This window comes from Dendrobium catenatum, unplaced genomic scaffold, assembly GCF_001605985.2.
Source record: "Dendrobium catenatum unplaced genomic scaffold, ASM160598v2 fragScaff_scaffold_30, whole genome shotgun sequence".
In the NCBI taxonomy this organism is placed as follows: domain Eukaryota; kingdom Viridiplantae; phylum Streptophyta; class Magnoliopsida; order Asparagales; family Orchidaceae; genus Dendrobium; species Dendrobium catenatum.
In genome coordinates, this window is record NW_021318492.1 from 285,425 (window position 1) to 307,364 (window position 21,940).

A 21,940-nucleotide genomic window follows, 5' to 3' on the forward strand; every position below is an offset into this window, starting at 1 on the left:
TTAGGGCAGGGAGATGTATACTTTGAATCAGAGATCAGTTCCTAAACAAAAGAAGCTTGGCCTGATCAAGAGATCGATTCTCAGATAGGGAGATATGGACTTTGAATGGGATATCTATTTTCAAACAAAGAAAGCAGGACTTGATCGAGATATCGACTCTCAAACAGGGAGAAGTGGAATTTAAATGAGAGATCGATTCCCAAACAAATGAAGCATGATCATATGGAGAGATTGATTCCTAATTAAAGTAGGGCCAGACTGAGAGATCAATTCTCGGATAGGGAAATATAGACTTTGAATGGGAGATTGATTCCCAAATAAAGAAAGAATGACCTGACCGAGAGATTGATTCTTGGATACGGAGATGTAGACTTTAAATGGGAGATCAATTCTCAAGTAAAAGGAAGCAGGCCCTGACGAAGATATTGATTCTCGAACAGGGAGATGTAGACTTTGAATGGGAGATTAATTCCCAAATAAAGGATGCAGGGCCTGACTGAGAGATTGATTCTCGGACAAAGAAAAATAGACATTGAATTGGAGATCAATTTCTAAATGAAGGTACCAGGACCTGACCGAGAGATTTATTTTCGAACATGGAGATATAGACTTTGAATGGGACATCAATTCCCAAAACAAAGGAAGTAGGGCCTGACCGAGAGATCGATTCTCGGATAGGGAGATACAGACTTTGAATGAGAGATCGATTCCCAAATAAAGGAAGCATGACTTGATCAAGAGATTGATTCTCAGATAGGGAGATGTAGACTTTGAATGAGAGATCAAATCCTAAACAAAGTAAGCAAGACATGACCGGGAGATCGATTCTCAGATAGGGAGATGTAGACTTGAATGGGAGATGGATTCCCAAAAAAATGAAGCAGGACTTGACCAACATACCAATTCTTGGACAGAGAGATGTAGACTTTGAATGTGAGATCAATTCCCAAGCAAAGAAAGAAGGGCTTGACTGAGAGCTTGATTCTCGAATAAGGAGATATAGACTTTGAATGGAAGACCGATTCCCAAATAAAGGAAGCATGGCTTGATTGAGAGATCAATTATCGAATTGGGAATTTAAAATTTAGATTTTTGTTAGAGGGAATTTACCATTCTCTAATATAACTTTTCTTATACTTTTATAGTGCAATGCAAGAAAGTGACGAAATTCTAGAAAATTTCCTTGATTGTTTGATTCTTTGGTTTCATAATGATCACGAAAAATTAATTCTTTTGTGCAAGAAAAATTGGACACAATCAGTACTAACAATTAATCGAGTTATGTAATTTCTCCAATTTTGATCAGAAGGTCTTATAATAGCAAATCTAATGCCTTGCTTTTGATTCATTAGATCATCGCATTTTCTTTATACAATGTTATGAGAACTATTAATTTATTCAACATGGACTTATAATCTATCTTTTTTTTATTTTTTTCGATTTTGAAATCCCTTTGTGTCAAAGCTATCACCATTTGTTTTCTCTCATATTGGTTTATAAATATAACAAAATAAGCAATTAGCTCCATATAATTAAATCACGGAAGATTAGCCGTATGTAATTTATTTCCCTTTTGTGTTTGAGAGAATTCATGATATCGAGGTTGACAATGTCCTCTCAATAAGTATGTTATTCTCAATAAATCCGTGTCATTTAGATGATATTCATAAAATTGTTTCTTAATATAGGTTCAATCAATCTATAAATCATAAAAAATTTTCATATGAATATATTTGAATTTTGTATTAGTATCATCACAATTTATATCATGTTCAACTATTTCAACATTTATTTTAATGTATATCTCTATATCTATAACATTAATAATAATAATAATGATATATACTTAAATAAAAAAGAACAAACATAATTTAACAAAATATTAATATATTTTCAATAAATAAATTATAATTCATGTATGAATACTTTAACTTGAATCTAAAATTGTAATCCTCCTCTTGATAATGTACAAAATTATAATTTATTAAATTATCTTCTAAAAAATTTCTATAAAAAAAAATTGAAGATTACATAAACATAAGCTACAAATTAATTTATATATGAACATATTGAATGATAAATTCTTAATAAATAACTTAAAACGGTGAATTTACGGATACATCATATGGGGCGACACGTACTTTAAAATTTTTATTTTACCGATTTGCAAATCTACCATAAAATTAAAATGTATTCCATCCCTATCTGATTCTTCTCTCTTTGTCTCTCAAAAAGCCAAATCTTGCTTTCCTGAATTTTCATCGAATTCTCAAGATTCCGGCACCGGCGACCGCTCGAGAACCATATATTAGTTTGACCGGAATGGCGTCGGTGGCAACTTCCGTTGTCAGCAGCGCCTCGGATTGGTGGGAGGAGATGAATGAATCCGCGGTTTGGCAGAATCGGATCTTCTTCACCCTAGCGTCGCTTTTTGGATTGATTTCCGCAGTTGCCCTCGTAATCCGATTCCCCTGGAGCTTTTGCTTTATTTGTTAGGGTTAGGTTTTTCCTGCTGGAGGAAAGAGAAGCGGGGTTGATGGGTTAAGCTGCTCTTTTGAAAATAACTTACTCAAATTCTGCAAGGACTTCAGTCGATCTGTTATTAATTTTTTTTCTTTTCAATTTTATTTTGTCCTCGGAAGATGGAGTGGGGCCCTGGCCATTGGTCTGTGGCCTAATCTATTGCTGTGTAGCAATCGAGTTTTTATTTCTCCAATGAATTTATACTTGCAGATACAATTGATCAGAATCGAGTGCAGGGTTCCAGAGTATGGATGGACTACGCAGAAGGTGTTTCACTTATTGAATTTCCTTGTTAATGGAGGTTGGAATCCTGCTTGTTTTGTTTCCATATGCTAAATTTGATGTCGTCTTATTGCGATGAAGTTTTCTTGTATGACATTTCCAGTTCGATCTATCGTCTTTGTATTCCGTCATGGTGTGCAGAAAATAAAACCTGAGGTTATTCATCATCTTTCACGTTATTTTTAACTAATGTGCGAGGAATGATATGAGCTAACTCTGTTTCGTATGGCTTTCAGATTTTGCAGCACATCCTTCTTGATATGCCTGCCCTTGCATTCTTCACCACATATGCGCTGCTGGCACTCTTTTGGGCTGAGATATATTACCAGGTTCTTATGTTCTCTTTTTCAGTTATGCATTTTTTGGTATGCTCTCTTTTCCCTTTACCTTGACTTTGAGATAATGGCAGGCAAGGGGAGTGCCAACTGATGGGTTAAGACCAACTTTCTTTTCGATCAATGCAGTGGTTTATGTTGTGCAGGTAAGCTTTGATAAAATTAAAGTGTAATGAAGTATGATATGTACTCCATGTTCCTGGTCATCATTATTTTGAACTTCATGAGCGTTATCCCAATTATTTGGTGTAGGGATCAGCTTTATGAATGTCCATTCACTATCATTAATTCCATGTTAAGTAATGAAAAGGGAAAGCAATCCAAGCTCTTTTTTTTGGGCTGTTATAAATGAGAGTAATTATGTTAGAGTCTTCTACATGCATTTTTGTTTGATAGTTATCATGATTATAAATGATTGGTAAGACAACTATTTGTGGTTGGATTCAGCTTTATAAATCCTAATGCTCCATCATTGCTATGATTCCATAAGTTCACCTTATTTAGCATGAATTTTGATATAGTTTTTTAGATCTCAAAGCAGTCGAAATATGAACTAAAAAATTTAAGAAATTAAATTTGAGGACCATTTTTTTTATAAATTTTTGCTGTTTAAGAGACCATCTCATTGATATGATTCTTAAAACACGAAGAAAGCTTGAATGTGAGTCCAAATGAGTCCCAAAGGCACTCAATCACATGTAAAAAAACTTGAAATAACATTTTTTGGACCAAACAGATTTTAAATTTAACAAATTTAAGTCTACACGTTCATCTCATTGTGATGATTTCAACAACTCCATGAACATCTAAGTCTGAATCCAAATGAGCCCAAACATGTTGATTGAAGAAATTAATCCCACTTGAGTACCACCTCTTTCTTGTCGTTCTTCATCCACCTTCTTTCTTCTCCAATACGAAGCGTTTAAGTCATCACCGCCTTGTTGGCAACCAAGGTGGCTGTCGGGCCATCCCTAACCACTCCAGGCCTCGAACAATCATATTGGGGTGTACGATTGCGACAAATCAACTAGATCTTATGCATACTTCCCAAATAACTAGATCTATTTATACACCTTCTAGGAGTTATTGTGCCTCCGCCTCCTATATAGCACTGATTATTGCGCCATCAATGATTTTAGAATATTCTCAAGGAGAAGAACTAACCAATATGAAGATTGCATTTTATTATTGTCATTTATTGCTAACTTTCAGTTTGATCCATAATGCTTTCAATAATTGTAAATGATAATTCAACCATCATATTTTTTATTTTGTAACTCCATTGTTTTTATCATGTCGAGAGCTTCAAGATTATTTATTTTATTCATTGATCAAATACTTCACCATTATAAGTTACCATAATGCCATTGTCACTAACTGTCGCTTGTTGGTTAGCTGCTCAACCCAGCCTTAGTTTAGGTTAGGGGTGTAAGTGAGTCAAGCTAACTTGTGAGCTTGCTCAGGCTTGACTCAATAAATTGCTCGTGAGCTCAATTCGATGAGCTAACGAGCCAAGCTTGAGCCATCCCTGACTAGACTCTTTAGCTTATGAGCTGACTTGTTTAAAAATATTAATATAAAACATACTTAAAAATATAATAGCATTTAAAAAGTTAAGTACAAAATTATTAAAAATGTTTAGAACTTATTCGACCTTCTTATATTAAGGGATTTTTTTAATTTCTCATTTTTTATCATTTTGTTATAATAATTGTGTGAATCATCATTAGGTGTGTCAAAAAATGACCCAACCTGCCAACCTGACCGAACCTAACCCAAAAATCCTGGTTTATGTTGACTCGTTTATTAAAAGAGTTTGGTTCGCGTTGACCCATAAGCTCACTTTTGTTTTGATAAAAAAATGGGTCGTTTAATTTTTTTTCTTAAGTTCTTTTGCTTGTGTATATGATCTTTTTATTTTTGATCAAATGATATAAACTCTATAGGTGATAAGTTATTACTTTTTCTTTAAACAAAAAGGGGTTATCTGGTTGGGCTTGGGTTTGTCTTTTTAAACTGTTTATCAAACGAATGAGTCCAGGTTGACTAGATTTGGGTAAGGTCAATTTTGGGTCGGATGTGAAACCGATACGTTAACCCATTTTGACCTTTGATCATAATCATTTTTTCTCTTTCATAACAAATGCATTGAATAAAGCTCAAGCTCAAACTCAATTAATAATCAAACTCAAGCTCAAGCTCAAGCTTGGTAACTCAATCTCGGCTCAACTCGTTTACACCAGGGGTGTCAAAAATAGGTAAATGGGCTGGGGTTCGGGTCTTAAGCGGGTCGATATTCTTGACCCAAACCAGATACCTTTATTAAGCGAGCCAACCCTAACCTCGGTTTTTTTGAATGGGGTTGGTGGGTTAGATCATTTATTGGCAGCCATAGTTTAGGTTTATTAGCCTTGAGGCAGGATTGTTTGATAAATTTTTTTGTCAGAGAGTGCAATCTGTTGCTTTTCTTATGGATAAGAATGAAAAATATCTTTGTATAATTCTAGATAAGGATTAGAATACACCTCCAAATCTATAAATACCCATTTTTATACTTATTTTTTAAACGTTTTGAATTATTTAAATTTTAGAATTGTAGAGTATTTTGGAGCTCGAACTACTTTTAGAAGTTTGGATGATCTTTTTGGTGTTCTACTAGTCTTCTTGTTTCGCCAACTTAAATTGATCGTTGCTTGCCAGACAACTGGATTTTCTCCCAAGGGATCCACCTTCACCCAATTAGTGTTGTGATAGGAAATACTTGGGATCAAGTATTTCCTACTTGGGATCAAGTATTTCCTATGCGTCTCTAGTGCAAATCTCCTCGCCAAATGCTGTCCCGCACAGGAAAACAGTGAAAAACAGCGGAAAAGTGGAGAAAAACTTAGAGAAAATGTAGGAAATCAATAGCAAATGATTGTATTCCACTAGTAAATGCAAGAGACAAGTAAGATACAACTTTCCTTCGATTCGAGAGGAAGGAAAAACTCTCCAAATCTCTAGCCGTAGTCTAGAGCCCAAGAACAAGAAAACCTAGATCTCAACAATATTCAAAATGCAAGATAATCCCTCCTCCACACCCAAAACTCCTAATTCAAAACGAAGGACAATTACAAACTTCCTAAAACAGCCCTCAACATTCAAAATTTCCCTCCAAACGCTCCCCAAACCCACGCGGCTCACCCCCCGTTTCCGCTCAGAGTCGCGCTCCCCCCATTTTTTTCCGCCTGTAGAAGCAGTGGACCGGTCCGGGCTGGACCGGTCCAGCCGGCCCCTCCTGGGCCGGCGTAACATGTTGTACAAATCATTAGGATAAATAAAAAATCCAAATTAAATTGATTGAACTGTTTGATTTAGTTTTGTTACATTTGATATGTTGAGCAAATCAATTTATTTGATTTAATTTATGCTTGAAGTTTATAAAACCAAATTAAATGAAGCCGAACCAATTTAGCGTTATACACATAAAAATATAATTCTTATACCTAAATTCTATTGCATATTAGATTTTTGATTATTTCATGTGGAATCATTATCATTTTTTGATCTACCGTGAAAAATTATAGATATTTTAATGGTTCATCAATTTTGACTTTTTGAACAAATAGAATATTTCAATTTATTAAAAATCACTTAAAATCAAAGCGAAGCAAACATAACTGAATTGGCATCTTAAAAATCGATTTTTAAATATTAGAGTTCTTGATTCAAAAACTAACCAAACGTATTGGTTGATTTGATTTGGTTTGTAAAAATGACAATTTGGTTTTTAAATACAAGTTAGTTTTGAACCAATTGAATTGTGCAAATTTCTTACATAGGCTTCGTTTGAGAGGGCGTTTTTACACCGTTTTCGGTTCTAATCGGTAAAATCAGTTGCTGGTTACTGTTTGATAATACGACTTCTGCAAAATACATTTTTTTAAAACTCCATATTTTTGCCTATTTGAAAAGGCGGAACGTTGCTGCTTATCCCATCTACTATCTCTGTTTACACATGCAAAAGTTTATTTTACCCTCACCACGTTCGCACGTCCCAAGTGAGGTTCGCTTGTTCAGCTCCATTTCTACTTCACGATTTTCATTTCCCTCCATCATTTCGGCTGTTAGTTTCTCCTTCAACCTTCAACCCAATCAACGACTCCATCCATCCACGCGACTCTCACTCCACCTGCCCACGTGAAGTACCCAGCCCACTAGCACTCAAGATCACAAGCGCCGACCACCCCAATCGTTTCCAGCCCCTCGCCGTCCTTTCACTCCCGTTCTTCTCCCTCTCCGAGAACACAACAACTTATAAATATCATTATGGTTTTGATTTTTTCTTTGTGTTTGAAATTGCACTCACATTGCAATTTCATCAATCACATAATGTTCAATGCCGCAACAACTGGAGGAATGTAAGAAGGTCATTATTGTTGGCCGAGCACTCCAGGCTTTTGACAAGCAAAGTAGATTGTCAGTTCCTGGCTGCAGGCCATCATTGGTTGAAGTATGAGGAGCTCGAACTATCCCAGTGCTGCGACACAGCAGCAGCAGCGTTTCTCACCGGCATGCTGTGCTGCGTTGGTGCGTAGGTTTCCGAACAGGAATAGGAGACGGTGTCTTCGCCTTACTGGTCAGGTAGAAGAAAGATTCGAGCAAACAGAGACATTCCGGGTGTTGGTGCAGAGGAACTTTGGTCCATTCGAGCCTGCGGAAGTTGATTGGCATTTAAGAAGCTATGAAGGTCTGGGTCGTCTCCGATATAATTACGGATTATTAGAGGGCAATTATGTATTTTGTCAGGTTTTACGTTTGCATACACAGTAAAAAAATGATGTAATCAAACACGTTATAGTTTGCTTAAGTAATTTTTGTGAGAACTCCAATTATTGAATAACTGCTTCCCTACCGGCTTATGCAAAAGGAATGCCGCAACCAAACAAGACCATAGTTACATTGAAGTTCGCTAATCTAGCATTTGATGTCCTCCTACAACCGACATTCAACATGTTCTAACAATCGATGCCCAATGTTTGACGTCTTACTTTGTTAATATTCCATGTATGCCAACAATTGACTTCCATTGTCCAACCTCCACCATAATTTGATATCTGTCAAGCAATTGCAATTGTCAAAAATGGCTGTCAGACAACTGAAGCATAGAATTTGAAGCATTGAAGAGAATTGAAGTATCAAACACCCGTCATTCAATATTTTTCAGTTTTTGATACCTGTTGTCACGATCACTTGATGTTCAATGCCCATTATCACACTTGCTTGACATCCACGTGCACCAGTTGTTTTATGCCCATCGTCCTTTGAAGCATGTCATCATTTCATGTCCACCATACTTCAGGACCTGCTAGCATTGGACGTCGGACTCCCATTTTCCAACGTTTGTCATCCTTTGTTGCTGCCATAACCTCGCCTGATGCTTCTCTCCAGTTATCACCCAACGCCAACCATTGCATTATGATTGTTGTTGACCGACATCAAACATCACTCTCGTGATTAGTCCATCTCCCTCTTACATAAAAAAGGCAATATATAACTCTTTATCACCATCAACACCAGCTCCTCCACATTTTGTTCTCCATGATAGGCAAGGGAACCTCTTCCTATTCTAGGTTTTTACATTTTTAGACACCTTTTTTGGCTTTGTGGAAAGCTACCTTTTTGTAATACGTGGCTTTACTAATAGAGATTTTAGGACTGGACAAGGCTTGTGTATTTTTTTATCCATGAGTTTTCCATTGAAAAAGTTTTGTGTTCCGTATTCTTTTTGCATTTGACTGGTTTTGTGTGAATTGTTTGATAGGAAATACTTGAGTTCGCAAGTAACCCTAAGCTAATACTTGAGTTCGCAAGCAAACCTATCCCAAGTTGGTGAACAAACAGCAACGAAACTGCTGTTTGCAGCAGGGAAACAGTCCCAAACAGTGGAAAACAACAAGGAAATTGAGTAAAATCTGAAGAAAATGAAGCCAACCACTTGTATTCCACGACTAGGTGAAAGAAGACAACAACCATACAAGATTCTTCAATTCGAGAGGATGAGAACTCTTCAAAATCTCTAGCCAAGAAGACTAGAGCCAAAGCCTCCGAGAAGATCCCAAAAATCAGCCCAAATTCAAGATGAAACTCTAAATCCCCCTTCGCCCCTAATTAACTCCAATGCCCCATATAAAATCCCTAAACAACCCCTCCCATTCAAATTTCCCCCCCTCCCATTCAAATTTTCCCTCCAACACTTGAATTAAACACAATCATGGGTCCCTAGGCTTCCGCCCCCCCTCTTGCCCGCCCATTTCCGCCCCCATGTGAGGCCCGCCTGGAGTAAGTAAGGACCGTTCCATGTTGGACCGGTCCAGCCGGCCCATGAGGGGCCGGCCTAACATTACTCCCCTCCCAAAGACTCACATTGCCCTCAAGGTGAAATGAAGGGAATTGATCTTTCATTCTTTCAAATGGCTCTCAAGTAGCATTGAAATAAGGGAGGCCTCTCCATCTAATCAGCACTTCTTTGTTGCCCTTTTTATTTGATCTTACACTAAAGCTCCATTGGTTCAAAGACTACTTCCAAATCCTCAATCAGTGTAGAAGGTAATTCTGCACTAACTACATGCTCCCCTAGAGCTCTCATCAACTGAAACACATGAAAACTGGGTGTATGGTGGCTGATGGTGGTAACTTCAGTCGGTACGCCACTGCTCCAATCCTGTCCAAAACCTCATAGGGGCTGAAGTATCTCGGTGCAAGTTTCTCATTCCTCCTCACCACTATCCTCTGCCTGTAAGGGCGTAGTTTTAGAAACACCTTCTATCCCACTTCAAACTGCATCTCCTTCCTATGTGAGTCCGCCTGCTTTTTCATGATTTGTTGTGCCCTCAGCAGATTTTTATTTAACTCTTCTAGCACCTTGTCCCTTTCCTCCAAGTACTATTCAACTGAAGAAACTTGTGTGCTTCCCCTCCCATAGTGCACTAGGTGTGGGGGATACCTTCCATACATCACTTTGAAAGGAGTCATCAGAGAAGCAGAGTGGTACGATGTATTGTACCAATATTCGTCCCATGGTAACCACTTTGCCCACATCCGCAGTGTTTCAAAAGCAAAACTCCTCAAATAGGTCTCCAAACTTCGGTTTACCACCTTCGTTTGCCCGTTTGTCTGTGGATGGCAGGCGGTGCTCCTTTTAAGAGTGGCGCCCTGCAACCTGAATGCTCCCTCCAAAACTGGCTGAGGAACACTTTGTCACGATCAGCTACAATGAATTCAGGGATCCCATGCAAGGTCCAATTCTTCCTTCGTGAATATCAGCGCCACTGTGAAAAGTCCAGCACTTGGATTGAAGAATTCAACTCATGCTTCCAACACGTGGGTAGGAAGTTGGCAATAGCAGGGAGTGAGTATAGAAGTGGGAGATAGTAGCGCGAAATAGAGGTAGCACAATAGAACAATTGGAACAGAGGCAGCAGGTAGTAGAACAACATGAACAGTGGAAACAACAATATGATAGCGGTAACAAATGTGCGCGAGATGCGTGTTTGTGGTAAATCAAGGCGACATTGCGGCTGGAATAGTATTACGAGAAATAGAGAAGCAGGTGGTAGAGGCAACAACTAGAAACAATGAAGCGTAGAAAGAGTAGTCTGAAGACAAAGATAGGGAATGAAGCAAGATGGAACCAACTAGAAGTGGAGTAGAAAAAAATAGTAAATCATTTTGTGTTTAAATTTTAAATCACGTACTTTTTATTTTCCTTGGAAACTTGAGTTTTTGAAACTTCAAGTTCTCTGAAATCTGAATTCAAGAATTTATATATTGCATCTAAAGTGGGGAATTTAGCATTATTGGGAAGTTGACGTCTTGCATAGAATGTAGAGGCAATTTAATGATTTCAATTAATGTGGCCTCCCCTCTTTCCCTCCAATTTCATATTTTGAATTTTTTTAGCTTCTGGGGATAATTTTATTAAGCTATAAGTTGCCTTCTTTTGTAATGAAATTAGTTTTTGGCATTTGAAAAACACCATTTAAGAATTATTCTCTTGGGATGGAGTGTAGTGGTCAGCATTAGGTTTCCCTTTGGTCAGAGAAGCTAATTATTTTGGTTACTCTTATGTTCATTCCAACTTAAGCATTGATTCTATATTCATCATTCTACTTTCTTAAATATCCCCACTATATTTCCAGGGCCTCAAACCACCTCAACCCTCACAAAACAAAGTCATACCCCCTTCCACCATTCATAACTCCCACTATGTTCCTATTGTGACCAGTCCAAGAAGAAAATTCATAACCTCTTATCCATATATCCAATTGGCCTAAAATCATTTTTATTGGTTAGCTAACATGCAAAGGTTCTGACTGAAGGTCCTCATCTCTTTCTATCAAAGAAAATCTAGCCATCCATTGCAAACAAATTTTGTTTAAAAATTTATCCAAAAATTCTGAACTAGTCAATCTACTTTTTCATAACCTTCCATATTAATCATAACATCTTCCCATCTTATAACTAGTGTCTTAGCCATCATCCACCTCTCTAAAGGATTTTGGAAGGTTCTGATTGCGGCTTACCATTCCTATCAACAACCTTACTCCCTTGCATTGTCGAGTGTCTGTTTATATGATGGGTGTTCATTACTCTTGCTTATAGACTCATGATGGAGGCATTTCTTATTCCTAATAAAGATTTATCCTTTGCTCAAAATCTTCATATTTTCCATTGTCTACTATTTTAGTTGGGAGGTTCTAGATGGCCTGTGCTAATTGACTATCAAACCCAATAATTGGTCTTTTCTTTGGTTAACCATGTCTTTCCCTTTCAAATTATTGCTTTCTAGCGCCATCTTTGTATGCGACTTATTTAATTGTTGTCTGTACCTTTTGCATTGTTTGATTATCTGTGCTGTCACTGTTTTATAGATTTTGCTGTGGCTGCTTATGTGGTGGAAGCCCGTTCAAGTCATTATCATCCTGTCCAAAATATTTTTTGCTGGTTTGTACTCTTTTCTTGTGTTACGGAAGGTTTAATTCCTTACTAAAGTACAATCATATGGTTTTTATATTTATAATGACTAAAAGGATGTCTTGTCAGGTGCCTCATTGCTTGCTGCCCTTGGTTTCCTTCTTTATGGTGGAAGGTGAGATGAAATTTATGCATACATGTAGCTTGCATAATGTAATTTTGCACGAATCTGTTTCTCTTAGTGCTATGGATTCAGAAGGTCTCAATTCTACGCTCTGTATTATTCAAACACTGTTTGACTTCTAGTGCGCTAAAGCAAACTGATTCTCCACTGAATTCAATAAACAAATGGTTTATTTGCTTATACTTTTGTGCTGCGTTTCAGTGGAAAACTTGCTTTTCATTTATCCTACTATTAATACATTTGCCTCCACACAGAAGCACTCTTCTGCTATTCTTTGCACCTTTACATGTTATAATTATCGTCAAGTGTGTTGATTCTTTACTTCAAACATATTAATACTTATGCTTTTGTCAAACTATTTTACTTGCTGTATTTCCCTTACACTGTGCCTTAGTTAGACTTTTTATCGATTGACTTTTGCTTGCAAAAATATTAATTATTTCTAAAACTTATGAATTTTTCCTTTGTTTTTGTGTTTCTTAAAGGTGTGCAAGTGTTTTCCTTTCTTTCTCTCTGTTCTCTTTTCTAGCATTCTAGTGTCACTAGTAATGTTTTCTTCATAATTGTCTAGAGAAATATTCTCCAGGCATGCTGTAATTGGTGGTCCAGTGCTACATGATCCTTTTGGTTCGCTGTGTAATGCAACAAGGACATTAAAAGAGAAAGAATTTGATAGGAAATACCTGATTTCAAGTATTTCCTAATCACTCTGGCAACAAAACACAAATCCAACCGCTGTCCACAGCAGGAAAACAGCCCAAATCTGAAGAAAAACTGCAGAAAACGGTCTAACAGAATTCTCAGGGTTAAGAAAGATGTACCCAATACATGGAGTTCCTATGAATGCATAGTTTTGGGACCTCAATATTATGAAAATAATTACAATTGTTTGGTGATACTTTTGTACCGTTGAACTTCTTATAGAATAATTGTGCTCAACTTTTTGTGATAAAAACTTTCCTATCATTAGTATCATGGACCATTTATTTCTTGCATTGGTTGAAGCCAGCTTCCATTTATCCTTTTTCTATTTTATGGCAGGCTTTTCCTGATGTTGCAACGTTTTCCTGTTGAATCAAAAGGAAGGCGCAAGAAATTGCACGAAGTAATTTCCAAGCACCTTAATATTTTCAATTGGTGACATCTTTTATCAGTAATATTTTTTTTTCATTTTTCTACCTTCTGCAGGTTGGCTATGTGACAACCATATGCTTTACCTGTTTCTTGATTAGATGCATCATGGTAAGTTAGTGGATTATATATTGTTGTATTGTAAACTTTGAAGGTAGTTTCCTTTGTTTGGGATGGTTACCATGCTGTTATTTATGTCTTTTTACCAGATGTGCTTCAATGCATTTGACAAAGCTGCTGACATTGATGTTCTGGACCATCCAGTTTTGAACTTAATTTACTACTTGGTATGTCTCCAACCATGTTTTGCTGCAGCATGATGATAGAACATGTGCATGTGAATTTGTTTTTGTTATTAATAAAAAGGTTTTATAATCTCTTTGATGGTAAAACACTTATTCAGGGAACTTCACAAGTAGCAAAATTAGTTCATTTAGGAGTTGGTTGGTTTGCTGAAAAAATAATACAAAATATTCTAAATGTAGGGTTATAGAAATTTGGATATTTGATTTGATGAAAAAGATAAGCAGAGAAATTTTTGGTGAATTTCAAATGCACTCCGTAATTCATTTTTGAATTTCAAATATTCCCCAAGCTGACTCTGCTATCATTGCTGGTCACCAACCCTCACAGCTACCGTCGGGACTGCAGGCTATGGTCATTGCTTGGCGCTTCCCTCCACCACCATTCTTTGCTTGCCTCCCCCCCCCTCTCTCTCTCGCCGCTGCTTGCCACCGCTACCTCCCGCCTTTGCCACTGACGCCGCCCGCCCCGCACCGGCGCCAGTCACTAGCCACCACCATCATTGAACTTTACATTGTATTCATTTTATTTTAAATCAAACAAAAAAAAAAACATTTATTCTCATCTCAATATCTTTCAACATTGCATTCATTTTAGATTGTATTCCATTTTGCTTTGCATTCCTTTTTCAGTGAAACAGAGCCTCTTATTGAAAAATACATCATTTGTGTTTTGTGTTTGCGAATATTTGTGATCTCTAGCATTTGTTTTTTCATTGTTAATCAATTTTTATAAGAGTATTACTGGCTAGGAATAGCTGTTACATTTGCCAGGTCAAAGCAGGTTATACAGTTAGAAAAATGTTTCACTTGAAATTGAGCAAATGCGGCTGTCAGGCAACCTAAATAATTGTCACTTGCCCATCCGTATGTAATCATTACTAAAAAGGATACGAAAAACATTAAGTAACGAACATAGACTATGAATTGAACTTCATATGTTGCTTCCTTTTGAGTTTCCTTAACATAACAGTATTAATTGTTTAACTATTGGACAGATCAGAGGAGCATACTAGCACTAATATAAATGTAGATCTATTTTGTTGGTATCTTTTTCCTTATGTTTTCCTCCCTTAATATGTATTGTTACAAGAGAACAGAATCATCTTTGGCAGTAGACTTCAAAAACTACTCAGCTTTGTACCTTGAAATGATATTATACAGGGAGAGAGTTACAATTTCTATTTCTAGCTTTACAGTAATTGAGTATTAGCTCTCAGTTTATTAGCTATCTTAGTATAGGCTGCTTGCTTAGTTTGATATATGTGCTACAGTAAAATGGTCTTAGACAGTTAAGAAAGTTTAATCCAAGAAGAAGTTCGTCTTCTCTATTTTCCTGTGTGTTATTCTCTGTTGCTCCGTCCATTTCCTGTGCAGGTTTCATCAGTATTTGGTATCAGAGCCAGATGGCGGAGAGCAGTCGACGAGTGGCTCCCGGAGAAGAACACAGCCTTGAAGCCCTTTGGGCAGCTCATAGAGGCCTGGCGAATCACCTGGAGGAGCTGGTCGCGGAGGTCCATCGCTTCCATGCCGAGGTGCGGCAGGACCTGAGGGCATTACACGCTCGTCTGGAGCGAAATCCCAATCTACGGACTGTCACACCGGCAACCACACCGGTTGTCCGAAGAGGGAGAGACGGATTCCGAAATCCACATCGGAACGCTCCGATGACGGACGCATCGGAGTCAGAAGACGCAGCTGAGCAATTTGGAGAAATGGAACTATCAGATTCCGAGGAAGAAACGATGCAACCACGGCGGCGACGCGTAAGGGAGAATGTTCGTCCTCTCAGTGAGTTTCGCGTCAAGATAGACATACCGTTCTTTGACGGAAAATTGCATATCGAGGACTACCTTGATTGGGAGAGGGCGGTAGAGACTTTCTTCGAATATATGGAGATTGAGCCATCTAAACAGGTCAAGTATGTGGCCTGCAGACTCAAGTCCGGTGCGAGCGCTTGGTGGTTACAGCTGCTGCAATCTCGGAGACGTGAAGGCCGAGGTCCTGTACGCAGCTGGTGGAGGATGAAGCAATTACTTCGTGGTCATTTCCTGCCCACGGATTATGAGCAGATGCTATATCTGCAATACCAGCATTGTACACAGGGGCACCGATCGGTTAACGAGTACACCGAGGAATTCTACCGTTTGAGCGCCTGGAATAATTTGAACGAGACTACAAATCAGCTAGTGGCAAGGTATGTGGGCGGATTAAAAGAAGCAATTCAAGACAAACTTGAATTGAATACGGTATGGTCCTTGTCGCAAGCTGTGAACTATGCGTTGAAGGTCGAAATTCAAATGGCAAGGCACAGTAAACACAGCCAGGGCAAAAAAGTGATAGAACCGGTAGCTGAAAGCCAAAGTTCGAACAACTTTAATGCAGTACAGGCAACCCGAACTCAAACTGTAAATGCTGGTACTCAGCAAACCGTGAATGTGAACAACAGGGGAAATGAAATTAGAGCTGCCTTTAAGCCAAAGGTGTTAAATAAGGAAAATCCTTATGTGAAGCCCACGACCATTAAATGCTTATGGTGTTTTCAGCAGGGTCATAAATCAAACGAGTGTCCTACTCGACCTCAATTGCAGTTACTGGAGGTGGAAGGAGAGGAAGCAACAGGAGGTACCGAGGATAACCCGGACGAGTCCTTTGAGGAGGTTGAAGGCGACGAGGGGGAGAACCTCGTTTGTGTGTTGCAGAAATTGCTGTTGGCGCCACGTCATCCCACCAACTCTCAGAGGAATGTTTTATTTAGAACCAAATGCATGATCAATGGCAAGATCTGCGATCTGTTGATAGACAGCGGGTGCACGAAAAATGTGGTGTCTAAGGCTGCGGTGCAAGCCTTACAACTCAAAACTTCCAAAAACCCCTATCCGTACAAGATTAGTTGGGTGCGGAAGGGTGTAGAAATGTCCGTTTCGGAGATGTGCCAAGTACCGTTTTCCATTGGAAAATATTATGCGAGCGAAGCCATTTGCGACATGATCGACATGGATGTGTGCCACATCATTCTCGGTCGACCGTGGAAATTTGATGTGGGCGCAACTCACGACGACAGAGCCAACACTTACACTTTTGACTGGAAAGGAAGAACACTTCGCTTGCTGCCAAATGGCTCAGGTATGGATTCAGCTGGTGACAAAAACAAAACTTCCATGTTTGTTGTCTCAGGTAATCAGTTGCTACATGCGTGGAAAGAAGCATCAAATATTATGGCACTTGTTGTCAAAGAGCAATCCAATTCGAATGAAGGCTCGAAGATTCCAGACACCATTCAGGCGCTGCTGAAGGAGTATGCTGACGTTGGACCCGACAATCTACCGGATGGGCTTCCACCTTTGAGAACTATACAACATCAAATTGATCTGTTGCCGGGAGCGTCATTATCGAATGTGCCGCATTACAAAATGAGTCCGACGGAACACTGCATTTTGCAGCAACTTGTCGACGAGTTGCTGGAGAAACAACTTATACAACACAGCTTGAGCCCATGCGCTGTCCCAGCTCTACTTGTACAAAAAAAAGACGGCAGTTGGAGGATGTGCGTGGATAGCAGAGCCGTCAATAAAATAACTGTTAAGTTCCGATTTCCCATGCCGAGGATGGATGAAATGTTGGAAAGATTAGCGGGATCACAAATCTTTTCCAAACTGGACTTACGTAGTGGGTATCATCAAATTCGCATTCGACCGGGCGACGAATGGAAGACTGCTTTCAAGACTCGCGAAGGTCTGTATGAATGGCGTGTCATGCCATTTGGGTTATGCAACGCCCCTTCAACCTGTATGAGGCTCATGAATGAAGTACTAAAGCCATTTTTGAATAAATGTTGTGTTGCCTATTTCGACGATATACTGGTCTTTAGCCGCTGTTTGGAAACCCATCTATTGCACTTGCGGAAAATCTTTGAGATACTAAGGCAGAACAAGCTTTACTTGAACATGCCCAAGTGCGAATTTGCCGCCAGCACTGTATCTTTCCTGGGTTTCAAGATCTCGGCGGACGGTGTAAGTGCAGATCCTTGGAAGGTTGCATCCATTGTTGAATGGCCTACACCTAAATCGTTCTTTGATATTAGGAGCTTTCATGGCCTGGCAAATTTCTACAGAAAATTTATTAAAGGATTTAGTTCAATCCTAGCTCCAATAACTGATATGCTAAAACAAAAACAATTTAACTGGCGTGAAGAGTATCAAGTCAGCTTTGAAATTCTCAAGGCTGCAGTTTCGTCCGCCCCTGTTCTTGCTTTACCAGATTTCGAGAAGCCCTTCACAGTTGAAACCGACGCGTCTACCATTGGTATTGGAGCGGTGTTAACACAAGATGGTAGGCCGGTTGAATTCTTCAGCAAAAAACTGTGCCCGTCGCGGCAGCGGTGGTCGGTATACGAGCAGGAATTATATGCAGTCATTCGATCCCTAAAGCAGTGGGAGCACTATTTACTACACCAGGATTTTGTGCTTTGCAGCGACCACAAGGCCCTACAATATATCAACACGCAGAAAAACATCAACCGGATGCACGCACGTTGGATTCTTTTTCTGCAGAAATTCACATTCGTGTTGAAGCACAAAAGCGGATCCCAAAACCAGGTTGCCGATGCATTAAGTCGCAGATCAGCCCTTGTTATGCAATTGCAAACCGAATTTTCAGGTCTAAGCAGCCTAAAGGATTTGTATGAACAAGATGATGACTTCGCTGATGCTTGGCTCAAGTGCCTTAACAAAGAGACGGCTGAAGACTTCTCTATACGTCATGGGTTTTTGTTTAAAGCTAATCTACTGTGCATTCCGCAGTCATCCTGGAGACACTTGCTGATCCAAGAGATTCACGGTGGAGGTCTGTCCGCACACGCTGGGAGGGATAAAACCTTGGCACAAATGCAAGATAAGTTCTTTTGGCCTCATTTAAGAAGAGATGTTGCTAGATTTGTGGAGAGATGCTCAATTTGTCAAAATTATAAAAGTGGCGGACAAAACTCGGGGTTATATCTACCTCTTCCGGTACCAGCTACAATTTGGGAAGATCTAAGCCTGGACTTCGTCCTCGGTCTACCGCGCACCAAGAAAGGAAACGATTCTATTATGGTCGTCGTCGACCGCTTTTCTAAAATGGCTCATTTCGTGGCTTGTAAAAAAACATTTGATGCTCTCAACATAGCTAAGTTATTTTTCAGGGAGATCGTCAGGTTACATGGCATACCGAGGAGTTTAACCTCGGACAGAGATGTGAAGTTCCTAAGCCATTTTTGGCGTGAGTTGTGGAAAAGGCTGCAAACACAACTTCAACTCAGTTCATCATATCATCCCCAAACCGATGGGCAGACCGAAGTGGTGAACCGGACATTAGGCAATTTCCTCCGCTGCTTAGTTCAGGAACAGCCGAAGATGTGGGATGAAGTTCTATGCCAAGCCGAATTCGCATTTAATTCTATGCCCAATCGTTCCACCGGTAAGAGTCCGTTTAGCATTGTATACACTAAACCGCCCAATTCTATTGTTGATGTTGTAGTCATCCCAAATTGTAAAAGCAAAGCGGCTTCGACATGGGTGGAAGACTTCTCGGACATGCTGACAAATGTCCGGCTAAAACTACAAGAGTCCAATGAGAAGTACAAAGTAGAGGCTGATAATCACAGGAGGAGAAAGGTATTTAATCCTGGTGATCTTGTTTGGGTTCGCATGAAGAAGGAGCGGTTCCCTGTGGGCACTTACAACAAACTGAGTAAAAGGAAGTTCGGACCCTTCCCCATCACACGCCGTATTAATGATAATGCCTATGTTGTTCAGTTACCCGCCAAGTTCAACACACCAAGCACTTTCAACATTACAGATTTATATCCTTATTATCCACCGGACAACAGCCCTGTTGTGTTGGAAAACACACACAACAGTTCTTTCGTGGAGGGGGCGCATGATGCGGAGCATCCTCACTAACCGGGACCGAAGGCACAGCTTATTTTCAAGGGAACAGTCTCTCGTGCCGTTAGTGGGAAGTTACCCACTATCACCTGGTATTTTCTATTTCTAGCTTTACAGTAATTGAGTATTAGCTCTCAGTTTATTAGCTATCTTAGTATAGACTGCTTGCTTAGTTTGATATATGTGCTACAGTAAAATGGTCTTAGACAATTAAGAAAGTTTAATCCAAGAAGAAGTTCGTCTCTCTATTTTCCTGTGTGTTATTCTCTGTTGCTCCGTCCATTTCCTGTGCAGGTTTCATCTACATCATAGTGTTAAGTGTTTAATATCTTGTATGTAATTGTTAGACCGGCCCAAGGAGGACCGGCCCAGCCTCTTGGGCCGGCTCAGTTCGTTTACGCCAGGAGGAGCCGGCGGAAGCAGGAAGAGGGGATTTAGGTGGGGTCCACTTGAATTTTGAATTGAATCTTGGAGCCAAAAGGAGGGGGAGCAAGGGTAATTAGGTCCTTTTGTATTAGATTTGAATTGTATGCATTAAGTAGGGAGAAAAGGGGGGATTAGGGTTATGTCATATTTTGTAAGAGATTTCTTGTTCTTCTTTGGTGGCTAGGGCTCTAGATCGAATTCTAGAGATTGGCAGAGTGCGATCCTCCTCTTGAATAGAGGATCCTTGTGTCTTTGCTATTTTCCTTGCAACTACTAGTAAAATACAAGTCTTTTCTCCATTTTTCTGCAGTTTTTCCCTGTTTTCCTACTGTTTTTGGCTGTTTTCCTGCTGTGGACAGCAGTTTGCTGTGAGATTTATTGCTAAAGTGATTAGGAAATACTTGAAATCAAGTATTCTTATCAAATTGGTATCAGAGCAAGTCTTGGGACGAATCGTGGGCTGTTTTTGACCAATTTCAGCGGCTGAAATTGTGCCGGCGAAGGGGAAAAATCGCTGAAATTTTTTTTTTCAGATCTTGAGATATTCTCTTAAATTGCAAGCCGTAGGAGATGGCGGCTAAGAAGGTGGATGCTTTGGAGGAGAGGATTGAGGGAGAGATGAATCAAATCAAGGAGACGTAGAAGAAGATAATGTTTCTCCATGGAAGGAAAGTGGCCGGTATCTTACGGGATTGATGAGAAAAGATGTATGGAGTATCAAAACCCGAAATGCAGGCGGCGTCTGATGCAAAGGGACCGCGCGATAGCGACAACTCTGAAATCCATTGGAGAAGGAAGAAGAAGATTGGAACGCTCAGGTGGAAGGGAGTAGGGGTAAGGGCTTGCATCTGTGAGCAATTTCACGAGAGAGGAGAGAGGAGGAAGGTAGTGGAAAGGAAGGTATGGAGGGGGGGGAACCAAGAGGGGTTGGTTGAGCATCGGGGGGGGGGGGGATTTCAGGGGCGCCGGAAGCAGTTTTTTGAAGCTAGGAGAGGAGATTTGAAGAGGGATTGGGGAAGGGCAGAGCAAGGGAAGATGGGATATTGTGGGGGGGTCAGGAATTGGAGAGGGCGAATATATGGGAGATTAGGGGAAGTGGCTGGGATGGAAGGTGAAGAAATTGAAAATGCCAATTTTTGAGGGGAGGAGCTTTTATGGGTTGGATCTACAAGTGGAGAGGTACTTTTGTTGGTTAACGGATTGGCGGAGGAGGAGAAGTATCGGCAGCGGGGTTTGTGTTGGAAGGAAAGGCAATCTTTTGGTGACAGTGGAGAGATAGAGAGACTTATCCGGAGCTGGGGAGAATTCAAAGGACAATTTGTTAGAGCGTTTCCAAACCGATCGGGGGAGAAGAATTCTAACGAGCAGTTCTTTGCCCACGTACAGGAGGGGTCGTGGCAGACTATGAGAGAGGTATGAGCCATCTGGCCAGGAGGGTGGAGCGCTTGTCAAAACGGTGTGGACGGGAATTTTTAGAGCGGTTTAAAGCTAGGTTGCGAGCAGCAGTGAAGGTCCTGATCCCAGGGACTAGGGGGCATGAAGCTTGCACAGTTGGTCGAAAATCAAAAGAAAATGGAAAAAAGAGCGAGGAGTAAGTAAGTCAGCTCAGGAGCACTTTATAGGTGGACAACTACCACCTATCCCAAGGGAGTTCCAAGAGGATGAAAGAAAGTCAAGGAAAAAAACACATGAGGAGGAAATGGGGGCATTTAAGAGGCTCACTGACAGGAAATGCAGAGAATGAACGAAAGGGCTGTGTTTCCGATGTGATGAAAAATACTGCAGGGCAATAAGTGAAAGGATCGAATCTTCCAAGTTCTCATCGTTTGTGAAGACGAGGAAGACGAAGAGGGTGGGGGGAAGCGATTTAGAGGT

General features: G+C 39.8%; 1 protein-coding gene across 1 annotated transcript in view; it reads left to right on the top strand.

Annotated features, from left to right (window-relative positions):
• Positions 1-2,171: 2,171 nt before the first annotated feature.
• The window catches only part of LOC110103903 (tobamovirus multiplication protein 3), a 22,711-nt gene continuing 2,942 nt past the window's right edge, over positions 2,172-21,940 (top strand). The window contains exons 1-10 of the mRNA XM_020832784.2: positions 2,172-2,457; positions 2,734-2,824; positions 2,909-2,961; positions 3,042-3,134; positions 3,215-3,286; positions 12,053-12,125; positions 12,225-12,270; positions 13,321-13,384; positions 13,468-13,521; positions 13,620-13,697. Of these exons, the coding sequence (XP_020688443.1) occupies positions 2,323-2,457; positions 2,734-2,824; positions 2,909-2,961; positions 3,042-3,134; positions 3,215-3,286; positions 12,053-12,125; positions 12,225-12,270; positions 13,321-13,384; positions 13,468-13,521; positions 13,620-13,697 (759 nt within the window). The 5' untranslated portion in view covers positions 2,172-2,322. The remainder of the gene's footprint in view (positions 2,458-2,733; positions 2,825-2,908; positions 2,962-3,041; positions 3,135-3,214; positions 3,287-12,052; positions 12,126-12,224; positions 12,271-13,320; positions 13,385-13,467; positions 13,522-13,619; positions 13,698-21,940) is intronic.